The following is a 13,920-nucleotide window of genomic DNA, read 5'->3' on the forward strand; positions in this document are numbered from 1 at the left end:
AAACGACAGAAGCTGTTAGGTAGCTAACTGAAAACATTGTCGCCGAGACATCTACCTAATTCATAAGAAACAGACAGTCGTGAAAGAGGACAGCTGTGTGAATGATCACGATTGCAGACAGAAGACTTCATGCACAAAGGGAAGCCCAATTCTTCAAAGGGAATCTTGATCGGGAAATTCTATCACAGTCGATCTTCCAAATGGGCAGTGGATTTTATGCCATGTAGCAACTACCTGCCCACTGTCATAACGGAATTTGCTGCATATATACTAGGTAGGAGTGTCAGCCAATGTACAGGTAAGAGGTCATAAACTACTCAGGAGGATAAGATGGCAGACAGTGCTCAAATTCTTGAGAACACTGCGTACTGTATGTATGTACATACCTAATAAACAGTGATCGCTGGGATAAGGAAGGCCAAGTCAAGTCCTGTCCTCAATGAAGAGCTCGAACACCTGATATGTCAGGCAAGAATATTCCATGTTGAGGTTGGGTTCTTGATGTTTCGTGGACAGACACCTATATTTAACGTAGCTGCTGAATCAGACAAACATTAATAATATTGAGGGATATCTCTATCACATGAACGTATCTAATCAATCTCCATATAGACTGCACAATGACGCTCAGATGAAAGGATACAAGCCAACAACACCAATGACATGCCAGGCTGAGGTTGATGCAAATCATAACATCCCTCATGAGGTCTGAATGCAACAAGATCATACATGCGTCATGTAAACAAAATCGATTGCAGTCGTCAGGCCGTAATATCAATTGTGGGAAGCAAAATTTCGGTCAAAACTTCAGTCAAAACCTCGGCTTAAACCGACTCATCGCGCGGAGCTTCGCCCCGTAAAAGAAGAACAAGATCGGAATCGGCACCATCGCCGCAGTCAGGAACCCCAACAGACTGGACGCCCAGTTGACCCCCAGTTTGTGGTACATCTGCACAGCAAACAGCGGGAATGCGCCCCCCAGGCCGCTCCGCAGCAGCGTGTTGGCGGCGATCGCCGAGTTGGCAAACATCATGTACACATCGATGATGTAGTTCAGCCCCTGCATGAAAATCACCAGGATCCCCAGCCCGATCGGCACTCCGGCGATCACCTGCGGCACCCACGACACGTGCGCGTTCGAAGTCCATCCGAACCAGAACAGGCCGGCCGGCAACAGGACTGACGCGATGATCATCGGTGGCAGACGCTCCTCCGGAACCACCCGGCCGTGCTTCTTCAGCTTCCGGGCAAAGCGCGTCTTCGTAACCGCCATGATCAGGAGACTGCCAAAAAGCACCCCAACCAGAATCGACAAAAACGGAAGAGCTGCCACCCCGGCATGCGTCCAACCCCGGACTTCCTGAAACGAGACTGGGTATGCCTCAAAGGTCAGATACAGAATCCCGTAGATGAGAGCCAGGTAGATGCTCACGCAGAGCAGGATCGGCTCGAGGATGAGCATCTGGATCGGTCGCAAAAGGTATCGGACGACGATGTCATGCAACGTGGGACGGCGCTCATCCAGGGCCGAATGAAGAGCCCAGTTGCGCGTTTCCAACCGGAGACGAGCTGCACGTCGCTGCAGGAGAACGGGATGATATGTTTCAGGAACGATGAAAAAGGCAATCAAGGCAAAGAATGAAGATGCAATCAGGGTGATCCATGCCGTCCACCGCCATCCAAGGTGCGATTGCACGATGAAGCCTCCCCTGTACCGAAGCCAGTTAGTCGTGATAACCCAATTCAAAAGTGTCTCCAGATGGACTCACAAGATCGGACCAAAAGTCGGGCCTCCAAAAGTGGCCGCAGAGAACCAAGCAATCGCGACTGCCCGGTCAACGGGATCCCAAATATCCGCAAGGGCACCGCCAACGATGGCCAAAGGCGCACAGCCGAAAAAGCCGATAAAGAATCGGCAAACCAGAATCGTCTGCAAGTTCTGGGCCACTGCAACGGGGATCTGGAAGATCGCAAAAACTGTATATCCAAAGAACAATGGGTACTTCCGACCATACAATTCTGACAGCGGACCCCAGACCAACGGGCCGACAGCAAAGCCCTACATCCATTAGAATCATCCCTAAGCGAAAAAAAAATACAACGACAGATGACTTACGAAAACCGGAAGACTGGTAGCCAGGGTCGTCACCTCGGTCGCGACATGGTACTCTTTCGCGGTCACCAACGTCGCCTCGCTGAAAACGCTGCTAGAGAAGGTAATCCAGACGGTCAGGGTCGACAGGATCATCGTGATCAACCATTTTCTCATTCGAGAGAAATTCTGCGGATTCTCGGGGTCATCCGGCCCATCCCATTCCACCAGGTTTGGATCTTTATCGGGGACTTTTTGGCCCTCTTCTGGCCGGGTGGTAAATTCGGTTCCCAGTTCGAGATCTCTCTCTTCTTCCTCCTCCTGTCTTGTCCGGACGGTCTCGGAATCGACTCCATCTTCCAACTCCTTCGCCTTCTCCTGTTGTAGCGTGCTGGGTGAAGGCCCATGCTGGTCATACTCCAGGCTCACCTTCGTGGGCGTTGTGTTATTGGAATGAGGATTGTTCTGCTTCTCCGGATCCATATTGTAACGTCCGCTCGCCCGCCGAACGGCGAGTCGTTGAAAGTGATTGTCCGACTGTTGCTACTCGACACTGAAGCCGACAAAAGGCTGAACCGCGTCCAGAGATCGCGAACAGGATGTGATAACGGGGGGGAAAAAATCTTTCAATTGCAAGCTAAGACTGCAGTGGAAATGGCTGTAGTTTATAACTAAAGCTACAGTAAACCCTAACTTAACTCCGAGCAGATTCGTTTACAAGCTTGCAGTGTCGTCCACGGATTCGCTGTTTCACTTTCTTTAACTCCGAGCGACTTCAGAGAGCTCGAGCCCTTGTCAACTGGACCCAGTGGACGGACCTATAATTCTTGATGGGGATGCTAGCACAGAAGTATTAGTAACAGATTATGAATCCCTGTAACTCCGCCCGAAGAGAAGCCTTTGACAGGTCGGCCAGATTGATAAGCGAGATGATACAACCGAATAATTCAAATTCGCAAATTATTACTCGTTGAACCTGATATCTGGGTCCGTCATCATCATGCTGGAGGGAAAGATCATCTGCGCGAGAGACTGGCTACGTCTGCTGTGTATACTCGACAAAGCTTCCAGCTGCCGAGATAGTTCCCGCAACCAGAGGACCCGCCTGCCGAGTGCTCCAGTCGGAGGATTCTGGTTGGATGGCCCGAGGCCCAGAAGCGATGAAATCATGAAAGATGACGCCAAGATCATGCATTATTCATTCGATAAAGTTCTCTCGGATCTCCATGAAACAGAAGACCCGACGGGAAGAATTGATCCAAATGCCCCTATCTTACGATTGTTTGTCTTTTTTTCTTGTTTCAAATCTGCCGCCAGCGCTGCGTTCTGGATATGCCGATGGGTTGCCGGTACAAGACATAGATCGGAATGCCGAATGCGGGTGGCTTGAATCTACAATTCAACTTAGGAGAGATCTCCAGGTCTACTTCCAACACAACGAATTCCCACTCACATCCAAAACAGCACCTCCTTTGCAGAGTACGGAGTACTCCGTTGTCAGTGGGTGGTACCGATGGGGGACTTTGTCGGTGATTTTTTTTAATCAGTTCGAACGCCACGCGGAGGCCGAAAAGCGCGACATGCCGACGTACGGGTCGTCGGCCGGCAAAAGTCTGGCCTGCCCTAACCGATCTCCACTGCACAGACCACGCAGATGCCAACCACGGGCACCTGCAGAGAACCCTGCAGAAGCGTGCATTGACCAAACTTCTGAGGTGTGGATCGAGTCATCGACACGAACTTACGAAGACACAACGATGTCGTGCTCCATGCAGCGTATCCTGCCAGCCTGTCACTTGAAAGGTCGAAGAAACTCAGTCTTATGGCGTCATCCTCCCTCGGAGCCGGCAGAGCCGAGAAATTGATTAGTCAGTCGAAGGGAGCCGGGACCCTTCTCCGTTATCACGCGGCTATCCACGGACGGCGATCTTGCCAAGGCCGATCAGGTCTGGCTGCCTCTGGATTCATTCATAGGTTGAATTAGACTTCCTCCGTGAGTGTAAGAGAGTAAGCGGATAAGAAACGCACGAGATAACCGAGTGGAGTCGGGAAACGGATGACGTGAGACTATTTTAGTCTGCCGGCCTCTCAGTGGACGGAGATAAGAGGTCTCGGTCTTTCTTATGTACGGAGTAGATCCTTCCCTCTATCAGTCTATCTCGATGTTCTGTCACAAGGGTGGGAAAGGATCAATGATCGAGTAATGCTTAGCGAGCCTACACCTCTCAGCAAGTGGAACTGATATCTGCCCTGCCTGTGATGTCAGCTAGCTGTTGCGCACGAGTCTCTGAAAGGAAATACCGGCCGGGAGTTCAGGCCAGTGCATCAATATTGCCATTGTCGATCCTCCGGGGACTCTGCCGAAATGTCCGTGCACAACTTCACATCCTCAAGTTAGAGGTCAGGTCGACTACTCCGTAATAGTTCGATTTGGAATTGGAGATAGTCGACAAAATGAAAGACGAGCGATGGTTGAAACAAGTCCACAGCGGGGGTATCCTTTGGGGAGCATCTCGCTGTCTCGGGTCTGCACGTGGCCTGAATTGATGGCAAGCAGCAGAAAGGGAAAGTGGGCGGTCCTTTCGAGAGAGGAAGGTGCGACTCGTCCGGATCAGGCCAAGTTGGTCTCCCTGTCACGATCAATGGTCTATAAGATCACCAATTCGGCAGGTTGAGCTTGTTCCTGGATTTGTGTGCAGATAGCTTCGAAGACGACTTCTTCGTCCTCCAACTACGATGCGATATGTACCTTTCTACAGAGAGGAATTCTCAAGCGTTTGTGACGCCACCCTTGAAAATTGAGCTCAAGATCGACAGGCATGGCTTCGCATGGAGGAACAGATAAAAGATTATCGGCGAGAATCTGATATGAAGATGAGAACTGGCTGGAGATAGATCTCCGCACTTCGATGAAGCCCAATAAACCACCTTCAAGCTTCACCAGATCCGTGGTTACTTGATTCTGACGGACGAGATCACGACCAAGAACAGCACGTTACCATGCTACCTACCTAGGTAGATAGAGAAGATTCCCGCTGGAACCTTGGAATCTCCAATGGACTTGTGCGGGTTACACGCACAGTAAGTTTAATCCGTCAAGTCTCACAGAAAGAAGCTAATTCATGCTCCTTCTCAGGCCCTGGTCCAGCCAAGCAAGCCGCAACCATTCCCTCTCCCAGAATGATCTCTACATGAATCCTGATCGACCAAGATCAGAAAAGCTCTCAGTAATGCGACGGCGCAGCCCTGAGCAGACCTTGCTGGATGGCCGAAGTCAAGAATGGATAATTTGCCAGCTCGGATCCATGCAGCCACCAGGTACGCATATTGATACATGATCTGAGCTCCGATCTCGTTCGTATTCGACGACTGTCTCGAATACCTATTCTGACCTCCAGTCACGATGACAGCAACTCGCATCACGCCCTCAACTAACACATTATCCACCGGTTGCCTCTGAGTCTGTCTCCATATGCTAGTGTTCCTAAGATCTACGTACTAGGCCTGTCGAGATTTGCTCAGGTGTATTTCACTTTTGAGAGCGTCTGGTTGAGACTGATCAAGGAGGTTGATCCATTCGCACGGGTTGCTAGGAAAGGTGTGGTATCTCATCCATTAATGATGATCAAGGAAGGATTGACCATGTCCTCCGCCAGATCTATGTCCCGGGGATCCTGAGAAGTGATTACTGCAGTCTGATCTCTCAAAATTGAGATTGTGGATCATCAAAGTAGTACCTGACACAAGCGGCAAATCACCTCACAGAGCAGAAGTCATCGACGTGATTGTGGAAGCGCCACAGATCTTCGATTTCTGTGAGAAGATAGTTTTGGAGCTCGACATGGACGCCGCCTCTATCGAACAGCACATGTTGTCTTCATCATCGCCTTCTTCCCAGAGGATATCGCCTATTGTTACCAGCACTCGCGACGCAACTCGTGTCGATTACATCCGGCCACTCCTGATCAGCATGGCTGGTGTTCTGGTTGGCTGGATCTGTGCCTGGTTATGTATTTGCAAGCGACAAACACCCAACATAGTTGTCTATGACTTTTAAAGGCATTGCCATGGATCGACTGTGGAGCATTTATCCAGGCATTTGACCATTGATGGTATACAATCTGATATGGCATGAGAGAGATACTGAATATCTATTTCTATATATGCACTCGGTTTCCAATCTATTCTCAAAGTGAACGAAAGAAAACTCCTTATCCCCTGACCTAACCTAACCTAGCCTAAAGTACCAAACCCCGGTGAGATGCAATGGAGAACAATGCCGATGACACAGAAGCCAAAAACCAAAGAGGTACTAGGTAGGTAGGTACCTAGCTGTGTGAAAAACAGGCATGAAGAGACATGATACCATTCATACATGCATGCATCATAAGATAAACGACGACACGAGGACGAAACGAGGCATGAAGAGGCATGATATCATCCACACATGCATGCATCATAAGATAAACGATAGGACGAGACAACACGAGACCAGGATGAGAGGACGAGAAGACCAGGCTGAAATGAAACGAGACGAACAAACGAACCTAACTCCTGAAACTCCGTTTATCTTATGTTGTTGGTTGTTGGTTGTTGGTGCTGCTGCTCCTGGCAACGCTTCTACCCAACCATCCCCCTCACCCGTTCAACCCGCTCAATCGCCTTCTCCAACCGATCGAGTCGCTTCCTCTTCTCGCCGTCGCGGCGCTCCAGCACAGCGACACGCTCCTCCAGCTTGGCGCGCGCTTTGCGTTCCGCCGCCACCATCTCGTTCGCTTGGCTGAAGAGCTGCGCCGTCAGCTCCTCCAGCTCCGAACTGGCCTGCGATAGCTGCGACTCGGCGGCCTTGCGCAGGGCCTGCTCGCGGGAGAGCGCGCTCTGGAGCTCGAAGGGGTCGATCTCGGTGATGGGAGGCGTAAGATTATTCGTAGCAGTTGATAATGTTGATGGTGATGGTGCTCGGCGACCAGGGAGGAAGGAGGCAAATGTAGAGAGACGGGAGTTGTGTTGGTGAGGGTCGGAAGGGTTGATATGGGTATTATTGTTGCGAGCTGGGGATCGAGCTGGGGATCGAGCTGGGGATCGAGCTGGGGATGCTGCCGTGGGATCTGCGGCCGACGCGGTGGATGATATGGACGACGAAATGGAATCCTTGGCCTGCTGCCTGGGTGTCTGTGCCTGCGGCTGCGTCATGGCTTGGGCCTGGGAGCGGAGGGTACGAATCTCATCCTCGTAGTCGGCCAGTTTCTCGGCTGTAGACGGTAACCAGTCAGTCATCATACTGACACATGTCATCATTATAGAACCATATCAATCATCAACCATACCCGTAGCAGCTGCCCTCGTAGTCAGGAACTTGACTTGAGCCTCGAGCTCTTGAATCCGCTGCTGGGCCTCCTGCAGCGAGTGGGCATCATCGGCGGAGGACGAGGACAGAGAGACTTCCTGACCACAATGCGGACAGACCATTGTTCCAGGCGAAACCGAAACCGAAACAGAAACGGGCGGGACGACGCCGGTGTCTTTCGTCATAGGCGATTGTGGTGGTGAGAAATCTCCCACCAAGGTCGTTGTTGTTGTATTCGTCGTCGTTGTGGTTGTAGTTGATGTGACGGTGGTGGTCGACATAGCCGGGGTCCTGTCGGGGTTTATGTACTGTACACTGTACAGGCAGGTAGGAAATTGGTCGAACGCTGTAAATGATTATCCCAGTCTCTCAGAAAGAACAAGAACAACCATCCGATCTTATCACGCAGTAAATTAGAATGAAGAGAGAGAAAGATCGATCAAAAGGAACTATTCTTTAGGCCCCATCATCATCAGGTTAGGTTAGACCGTTAGGTATGGCGGAGTTACGTCCCTGGCACTAAATTAGTTGACTGATTCAGGTTCGTCCCCAGACTTGTTTTGACTTTGACTTCGATTAAATTCCGCCCGCCACGCCAGTCACATACGATTTCCCTGTCTCAGGCTTAGTTTCAGCCATTATTTTTAGCCACAATGATGAGTTGCAGGTTACAGGTTACATGTAAGCTTACAGACTACAAGTTACAGGCGAGGGAATTATCTATCTCCAGCGGTGGAAGAGTTACGAAGCGGCCCCCGCAGGCAAATAAATAGATCGGATTTAGTGACGGTCCAGAATCCAATTATTGGTTTCTTATCACTGATACGGACGTCCTACTGTATGTACCCTTACACTCCATTTATTGTATTTATCTGTTTAATTAAGGGAGCAAGCAAGAATTGTTCGTATGATGCAAGAATAATACTGATCAAGTCACATGATGAACTGCAATATGCACGTGCAGGGCTGCTCGTCCAGTGAGATTGCGTCCTGGCGTCGGTTATCCGGGTAGATCTGATCTTGCAACATGCCAGAGATAAATATCTTCACTGCCAGGCTCTGCCTCAAATGAGGCTTATTGTGAGAATATATTCAGAAAATGCATTCCTCATTTCACAATTTCCCAATATGTAGGCTGTCGTACAGCCTGTTTCCTGGAAACTCAAGTAGTACGGACTCGACGGAGTACAGACCGCCTTGCATCTAGCATCGCAACCGTTTCCTGGTTCGTCCGTTGGACAGCCTATTATTACTCCGTACTCAGTTCACCGTCTGCTGTCTGTAGCTATCCATCTCCCTGTCCAGAGTCGGCAGCTACAGGCCAACAGCACCGCAGTCGCTCCACTGATCACGGCCAGCACCGTCACCAGCACCGTCCATCCGGCCGCCTCTACCAACCCCCCAGACACCACCGGCCCGATCAGCTGGCCGCTGGCCCAGGAGATGTTGTGGAGCGCGTAAGCCTGCGCGGTCGCCCCTCTCTCCCCGAAGATGCCGGGGCATTCCCTCTCTTGCCGCTCGACCGGCTCGCTCACCGCGACAATGAGCGACACCAGCTGAGCGGTGAACGAGAACCCGGCAAGGGTCAACAGGACCACGAGCAGGATGCGGGAACCCGTCGAATCGTCGGTGACCAGACGAAGTAGGAGGAACACCGGTACAAGGAAGGAGAAGCCCAGGAAGGCGGCTATCCGTGGGCCGTGCCGGTCGACGAGGGAGCCTGAAATATTCATGTAGTCAGCAATGCAACCAAAAGGATGACCTCAGATTCAGCATCGTACCAACCACAGGAGATAGCAGGGACGGTAAGGATAGTGGCAAGAAACATAATCCGATCCCCAGCGACCCCCAGTGGAAAGTTTTGATCACAAAGACTGGAAGGACCTGATGAAGCTGTTAGTTACCCTCAGATGGCTGATCGAGACATACAGTTTCAAACAAGTTGTAGAGGATTGCATCGACAGCACTCGCGAGGAGGACCACGAGCAGCTGGCCAGACATGGCCAACCTGACGATAGGGGGGATGCGCTTGTGCAAGTCGACTGTTTGCTCGTGGAGTTCAGCAGCAGCCTGAGAATTCCTCCAGTCCTCCAGAAAATGGCCAGATTCTTCCTGATTGTGCTCTTCCGTCCATTTCGGAGCTCTCTTGGGTTCCTCCATCAACAGTCGAAGGATGATGTCCACACCGATGAGCGACATGGCCATGATGAAGACTGCGTCATAGCCAGCTCGATCCAAACTAATACCAGAATAAATGCTGGTCATAACAAACTCATGCAGTGCTTGGAACTTACATGATCCCTCCAAGAGACGGGCCCGCCAGGGTTCCCACAGTCAACGCCATCGAGACATACCCCATTGCGACACCGACTTGCGCCTTTGGCGTGGTGTCAATGATGAGAGCGTTGCCTACTATCCATACAGCAGCAGTGGACAAGCCCTGTAGGAAGCGCGCGACCACCAGCGGGGCCGGCGAGGTTGCCGCCCAGAACATAGCCGTCGATCCAGCGACAGCCAGCAGACCAAAGACGAAAGGCGTTTTCCGGGAGGCACCTTTGTCGGCTAAAAAACCGAGGATTGCTACCTTGCATCAGCAGACACCTCGAAGCTGGCAGCATCACTCACGAGAACTTATCAGAACAGCACCACCGAAGACAGAGAGAAGAATCGACATCCATTTCTGGACTGGCAGACCAGATCAGCTAGACTTGTCCAACATCAGTAGGTTTGGACATACGCTGATCATCCGGCATATGTGTTCTCTCTCTCAGGATGGCCGGAAGGAGAGGGATGACCTGGACGGATTAATTAATTCAGCGTCTTCCATCCAGTTGACGACTTGACGTGAATATGAGCCTTACCATCCCGTATATGAATACATCCTGGGAGAGCGCGTCAGCCAGTAACCCCCGTCGAGTTGAGGAGGAAAGCTTGTGTTTCCAGAAGTCAAGTAGGAAGTCATGCTCACCGCAAAAAACGCAATCGACACGACAGCGACAATGAAAGTCTTGGATGAGCGAAACTCGAGGTTCTTCCATGATGATGGCGACGATGGCCTCTTGCTTGGCTTCTTCTGATCGAAGGCGCGACGATGTCGACTGGTATCGTCAAGAATGTCCATGTCCATGTCCATCGTAATCATCGTAGCGCTCATCTCTCTCTCTCTCGCAAATTTATCTATACCTTAAGTACCTGATCGACAGGCCTCCGAAAGTCGAACGAATCTCGCAACTCAGACTCAAACTCACCCGCTGCGAGCGAGCCACATCAGCATTTGTTCGTTCGACTGACTGTCTTGTATGTTAATAATTAATTAGTCGGTATCAAATCGTCAAGCAGGATAATTTAAATCCTCGCCCGCGATCCAGACGCGGAGAGAACACACACTTTTTTTTAAAAAAAAAATCCAGAAAGCGAAGAGAAGATATCGCTTTTTATATAGTCGGTATACCGCCGGGTATTCCTTCCTCCCTAGGTAGGAAGAGGAGAATTTCCAACGTGTCACATGTCCCTGGTACTCCCCCCATGAGGATGCCACAAAGCCTTCCCTTCCCATTCCCGTTCCATTAATGCGAAGTTCTTATTTATTGCCATGTTGTACAGAACGGAACGGCAAGTCAGGCAGGCAATCCATGTATATTGATATTCAATTAGGGAAGTTGTACATACAGTACAGGGCGAACGGAATTGCAACCAGCCTGAAACTTTTTGTTTTCTTTCTTGCAAGATTCCTTGCCAAAAAAAAAAGTTCTGACCTGCCCGGGCAGGATGGACAGGATATAAAGATAAAGCTACCTAGGTAGGTACCTACATGCTACTGTACATAATAAAGAGATCAATCTGAGTCAGCAAGCCAGTCAGTCAGTCAGTCAATAAATACAAGATTCATTCATTCCAGTGTAATAATCGAACCACTATGGCCAATTCGACTACCATTGTGCAAAAAAAAAAGAAAAGAAAAAGAAAAGAAAAAGAAAAGAAAAAGAAAATCAGCCAAACTGCTTCATGAAAGCAGTTTGCTACTATAGTGGCTTATATATATAGTCTCAGAACCACACCGGACAGACAGCATCGAAATATTATGTTTTTCCCCCTACGAGAGGTGAATGGTGAATGAATTTGAAACTTGAACTATATCCTCTTATATGCCGAAACTTCACCTGTTACTGTTGACTACCTATATGTTGTGAGCTTTCCAAAAAAAAAAAAAGGAGCATATAAGTACATACCTAATGGCGGACGTCTATACCTACCTAGGTATATAGGTAGGTAAATTATTCCAAGAAAGAAATATCTATTATGCAGTACACACTTAGTCACAAACAAAATAGATCGCTTTAAAAAAAAATACAGGGAAAAAAGAAGAAGAAGAAAATAAAGAAAGGGAAAAAAAAACTCTCCTTTGATAGAAAATAGTTAAATGAAGAAAGGAATCCTTTTCTCTCTATCTCTCTCTCCTTCTTTCTTTTAGAATTTCTTTTAGAATGAGCTTGATCGATTGATCCCATAAATTCTAGTCTGGTCATCATTTAAATCAATACAAAGCCATAAAAACATAGGTAAGATGGTCCATTAAACTTTCATGCGGTAAAATAAGATCAGCAATATAAGGGTGGAATAGAAGTTTCTTTTTTTCTTTTTCTGAAACTGTCTGTAGTACTTGGGTTTATTAGGGCTGACCTAAGATATATTATTTCCATATTGGTCAGGAAACAACTACCTAAGGTTCTTATACTACCCAAATAGTAAGTTGGTAGTACTCAAATAAATTTGGTGACTCTATATATGCCATCTACTGTCTATATAACCCTCGAGGAATTTCCCCTGATATCTCAAAATTGCCCGTCCATAAGCAGACGACAAGAGCAATAACATCTGCTGCTGCTGCTGCTACCACAACGCAGCCACCACCCCAACAACAGCTCCTACCAACGGAAAGATACTCCGGACGAGATTCAACTGTCCAAATCTCGCTATCAACCTAGGCACTTCTTCCAGTTTCCCCTCCTTCTCGCCCTTCTGCTCACCACCACCACCGCCGCCACCGTCATCTTGCCTCGCCAGCGCCTGAAGCCGCTTAATCGTCCCCTCAACGACGACCAGCGTGTACGGGATGGCGCCAAACGTCGCGACCGCAGCGGCGAGATACAGCTTGCAGCTGGAGAGGGTACTACCGCTGAAGATGCCGCCGCTGCTGGTGCTGGTGCGGTTGCGAAGCACGTACGCGAGATACAGGTATGCGAGGGCAGAACCGGTCACGATATACGGGAAGGTCTTCTTCCCATTGTTGTAGATGTAGAGCCATTGATTCAGCAGCTGCGATGGGGGCGTTGCGGGTGCTGCTTCTGGTGAGATCAGATTGGCGCGCGGGGAGGAGAAGAGGTGGGACGCTGAAGAAGGAGAGCGTGAGCATGCCGCCTGGAAAGAAATTCCGTCAGATACATTGTCGGTTTTGTTGTCTCGGAGAGAGTGAATCTGGTAAGGTAGGTAGGTAGGTAGGATTTACACACCAGTGGCCCCCGCAGAGCCTAAAATGCCGACTGATTGGGCGAGTTTGAAGCAGGTGGAGTGTGACATTGTATGTACTGTCCTGTACCTAGTATGGTAGATATATGTGCATATATGTAGCAGCTGGTTAAATGATATTCAGCCTATAAACCTAACTCGAGATACACTCATACTATATACCTAGCGTATATATAATAAGCGCTGCCAGCGTTGCCACATGATGTCAAGGTTGGTAACTGCATGTACATACATTAGGACTCAAGCTTCGCTTCTCCGTGTTGGACTCCGGCGGTGCGCAGCATTTTCGTCTACACCATATAGGTAGGTAGGTAGGTAGTTGAACATGGACGGTTCAAGGAAGCAACAAGAATATACAATGCATGTACATAGGTAGGTATGTAGGGTGATGGGAAAATTGAACCTTAGGATAGTATACTAGCAAAGACAATTATTAGTATGAGGATTAGCATCAGTATTATTATGATATGGCATAGCAGCAATATCAAGAAAAAGATAGGTGTAATGCCATGCCATATATCTTTTGTGTCGACAGTGGCACGATATTAAACTATCAGTCTATCATGCATTCCAAATCATTTCCCAGTTGGTAGTGGCTTCGAAGCTACAGTGGACCCTCCGATCGATCCGCATGACGCGCCGTCTGCTTTGGCATAAAGTTTAATTTTATCATTTCATCTGCCAGGTCAGATGCAGAAAATAGAAATAGAAAAAGAAGCAAGGTGGAGGTGTGATCTGCATTTCTTTCCTCCTCCTCCTCCTTCTTTTTTTTTTTTTAATGAGCGGGTTAATAACAGTGTTTGTTCCAAGGCCATGGTGTTGGAACTGGAGAAACCTAGATTAGATACCTAGGTAGGTAGGTAGGTAGGTAGGCTATCAAATAAAATAAAATAAAATAAAATAAAATAAAATAAAATAAAATAAAATAAAATAAAATAAAATAAAATAAAATAAA

At 48.8% G+C, this 13,920-nt stretch overlaps 6 protein-coding genes across 6 annotated transcripts; 2 read left to right on the top strand and 4 right to left on the bottom strand.

Annotated features, from left to right (window-relative positions):
* Positions 1-811: 811 nt before the first annotated feature.
* VTN77DRAFT_5237 (uncharacterized protein) lies at positions 812-2,575 on the bottom strand (the record flags this gene model as incomplete). The annotated part of the gene is made up of 3 exons (XM_069421384.1): positions 812-1,709; positions 1,770-2,059; positions 2,117-2,575. The coding sequence occupies 3 exons, from the start codon at positions 2,573-2,575 to the stop codon at positions 812-814; spliced, it is 1,647 nt and encodes a 548-aa protein (XP_069277052.1).
* Positions 2,576-3,354: 779 nt separating this feature from the next.
* VTN77DRAFT_5238 (uncharacterized protein) lies at positions 3,355-3,957 on the top strand (the record flags this gene model as incomplete). The annotated part of the gene is made up of 1 exon (XM_069421385.1): positions 3,355-3,957. The coding sequence occupies one exon, from the start codon at positions 3,355-3,357 to the stop codon at positions 3,955-3,957; it is 603 nt and encodes a 200-aa protein (XP_069277053.1).
* Positions 3,958-5,147: 1,190 nt separating this feature from the next.
* On the top strand, positions 5,148-5,430 carry VTN77DRAFT_5239 (uncharacterized protein; the record flags this gene model as incomplete). Its single annotated transcript, XM_069421386.1, has 2 exons — positions 5,148-5,173; positions 5,229-5,430. 2 exons carry the CDS (start codon positions 5,148-5,150, stop codon positions 5,428-5,430), a joined length of 228 nt encoding a protein of 75 aa, XP_069277054.1.
* Positions 5,431-6,712: 1,282 nt separating this feature from the next.
* VTN77DRAFT_5240 (uncharacterized protein) lies at positions 6,713-7,720 on the bottom strand (the record flags this gene model as incomplete). Its single annotated transcript, XM_069421388.1, has 2 exons — positions 6,713-7,344; positions 7,420-7,720. The coding sequence occupies 2 exons, from the start codon at positions 7,718-7,720 to the stop codon at positions 6,713-6,715; spliced, it is 933 nt and encodes a 310-aa protein (XP_069277055.1).
* Positions 7,721-8,704: 984 nt separating this feature from the next.
* Positions 8,705-9,172, bottom strand: VTN77DRAFT_5241 (uncharacterized protein; the record flags this gene model as incomplete). Its single annotated transcript, XM_069421389.1, has 1 exon — positions 8,705-9,172. The coding sequence occupies one exon, from the start codon at positions 9,170-9,172 to the stop codon at positions 8,705-8,707; it is 468 nt and encodes a 155-aa protein (XP_069277056.1).
* Positions 9,173-12,329: 3,157 nt separating this feature from the next.
* VTN77DRAFT_5242 (uncharacterized protein) lies at positions 12,330-13,016 on the bottom strand (the record flags this gene model as incomplete). The annotated part of the gene is made up of 2 exons (XM_069421390.1): positions 12,330-12,829; positions 12,950-13,016. The coding sequence occupies 2 exons, from the start codon at positions 13,014-13,016 to the stop codon at positions 12,330-12,332; spliced, it is 567 nt and encodes a 188-aa protein (XP_069277057.1).
* Between the last annotated feature and the right edge of the window lie 904 nt (positions 13,017-13,920).

This window comes from Rasamsonia byssochlamydoides, assembly GCF_041956645.1.
Source record: "Rasamsonia byssochlamydoides strain NRRL 3658 unplaced genomic scaffold VTN77scaffold_38, whole genome shotgun sequence".
In the NCBI taxonomy this organism is placed as follows: Eukaryota; Fungi; Ascomycota; class Eurotiomycetes; order Eurotiales; family Trichocomaceae; genus Rasamsonia; species Rasamsonia byssochlamydoides.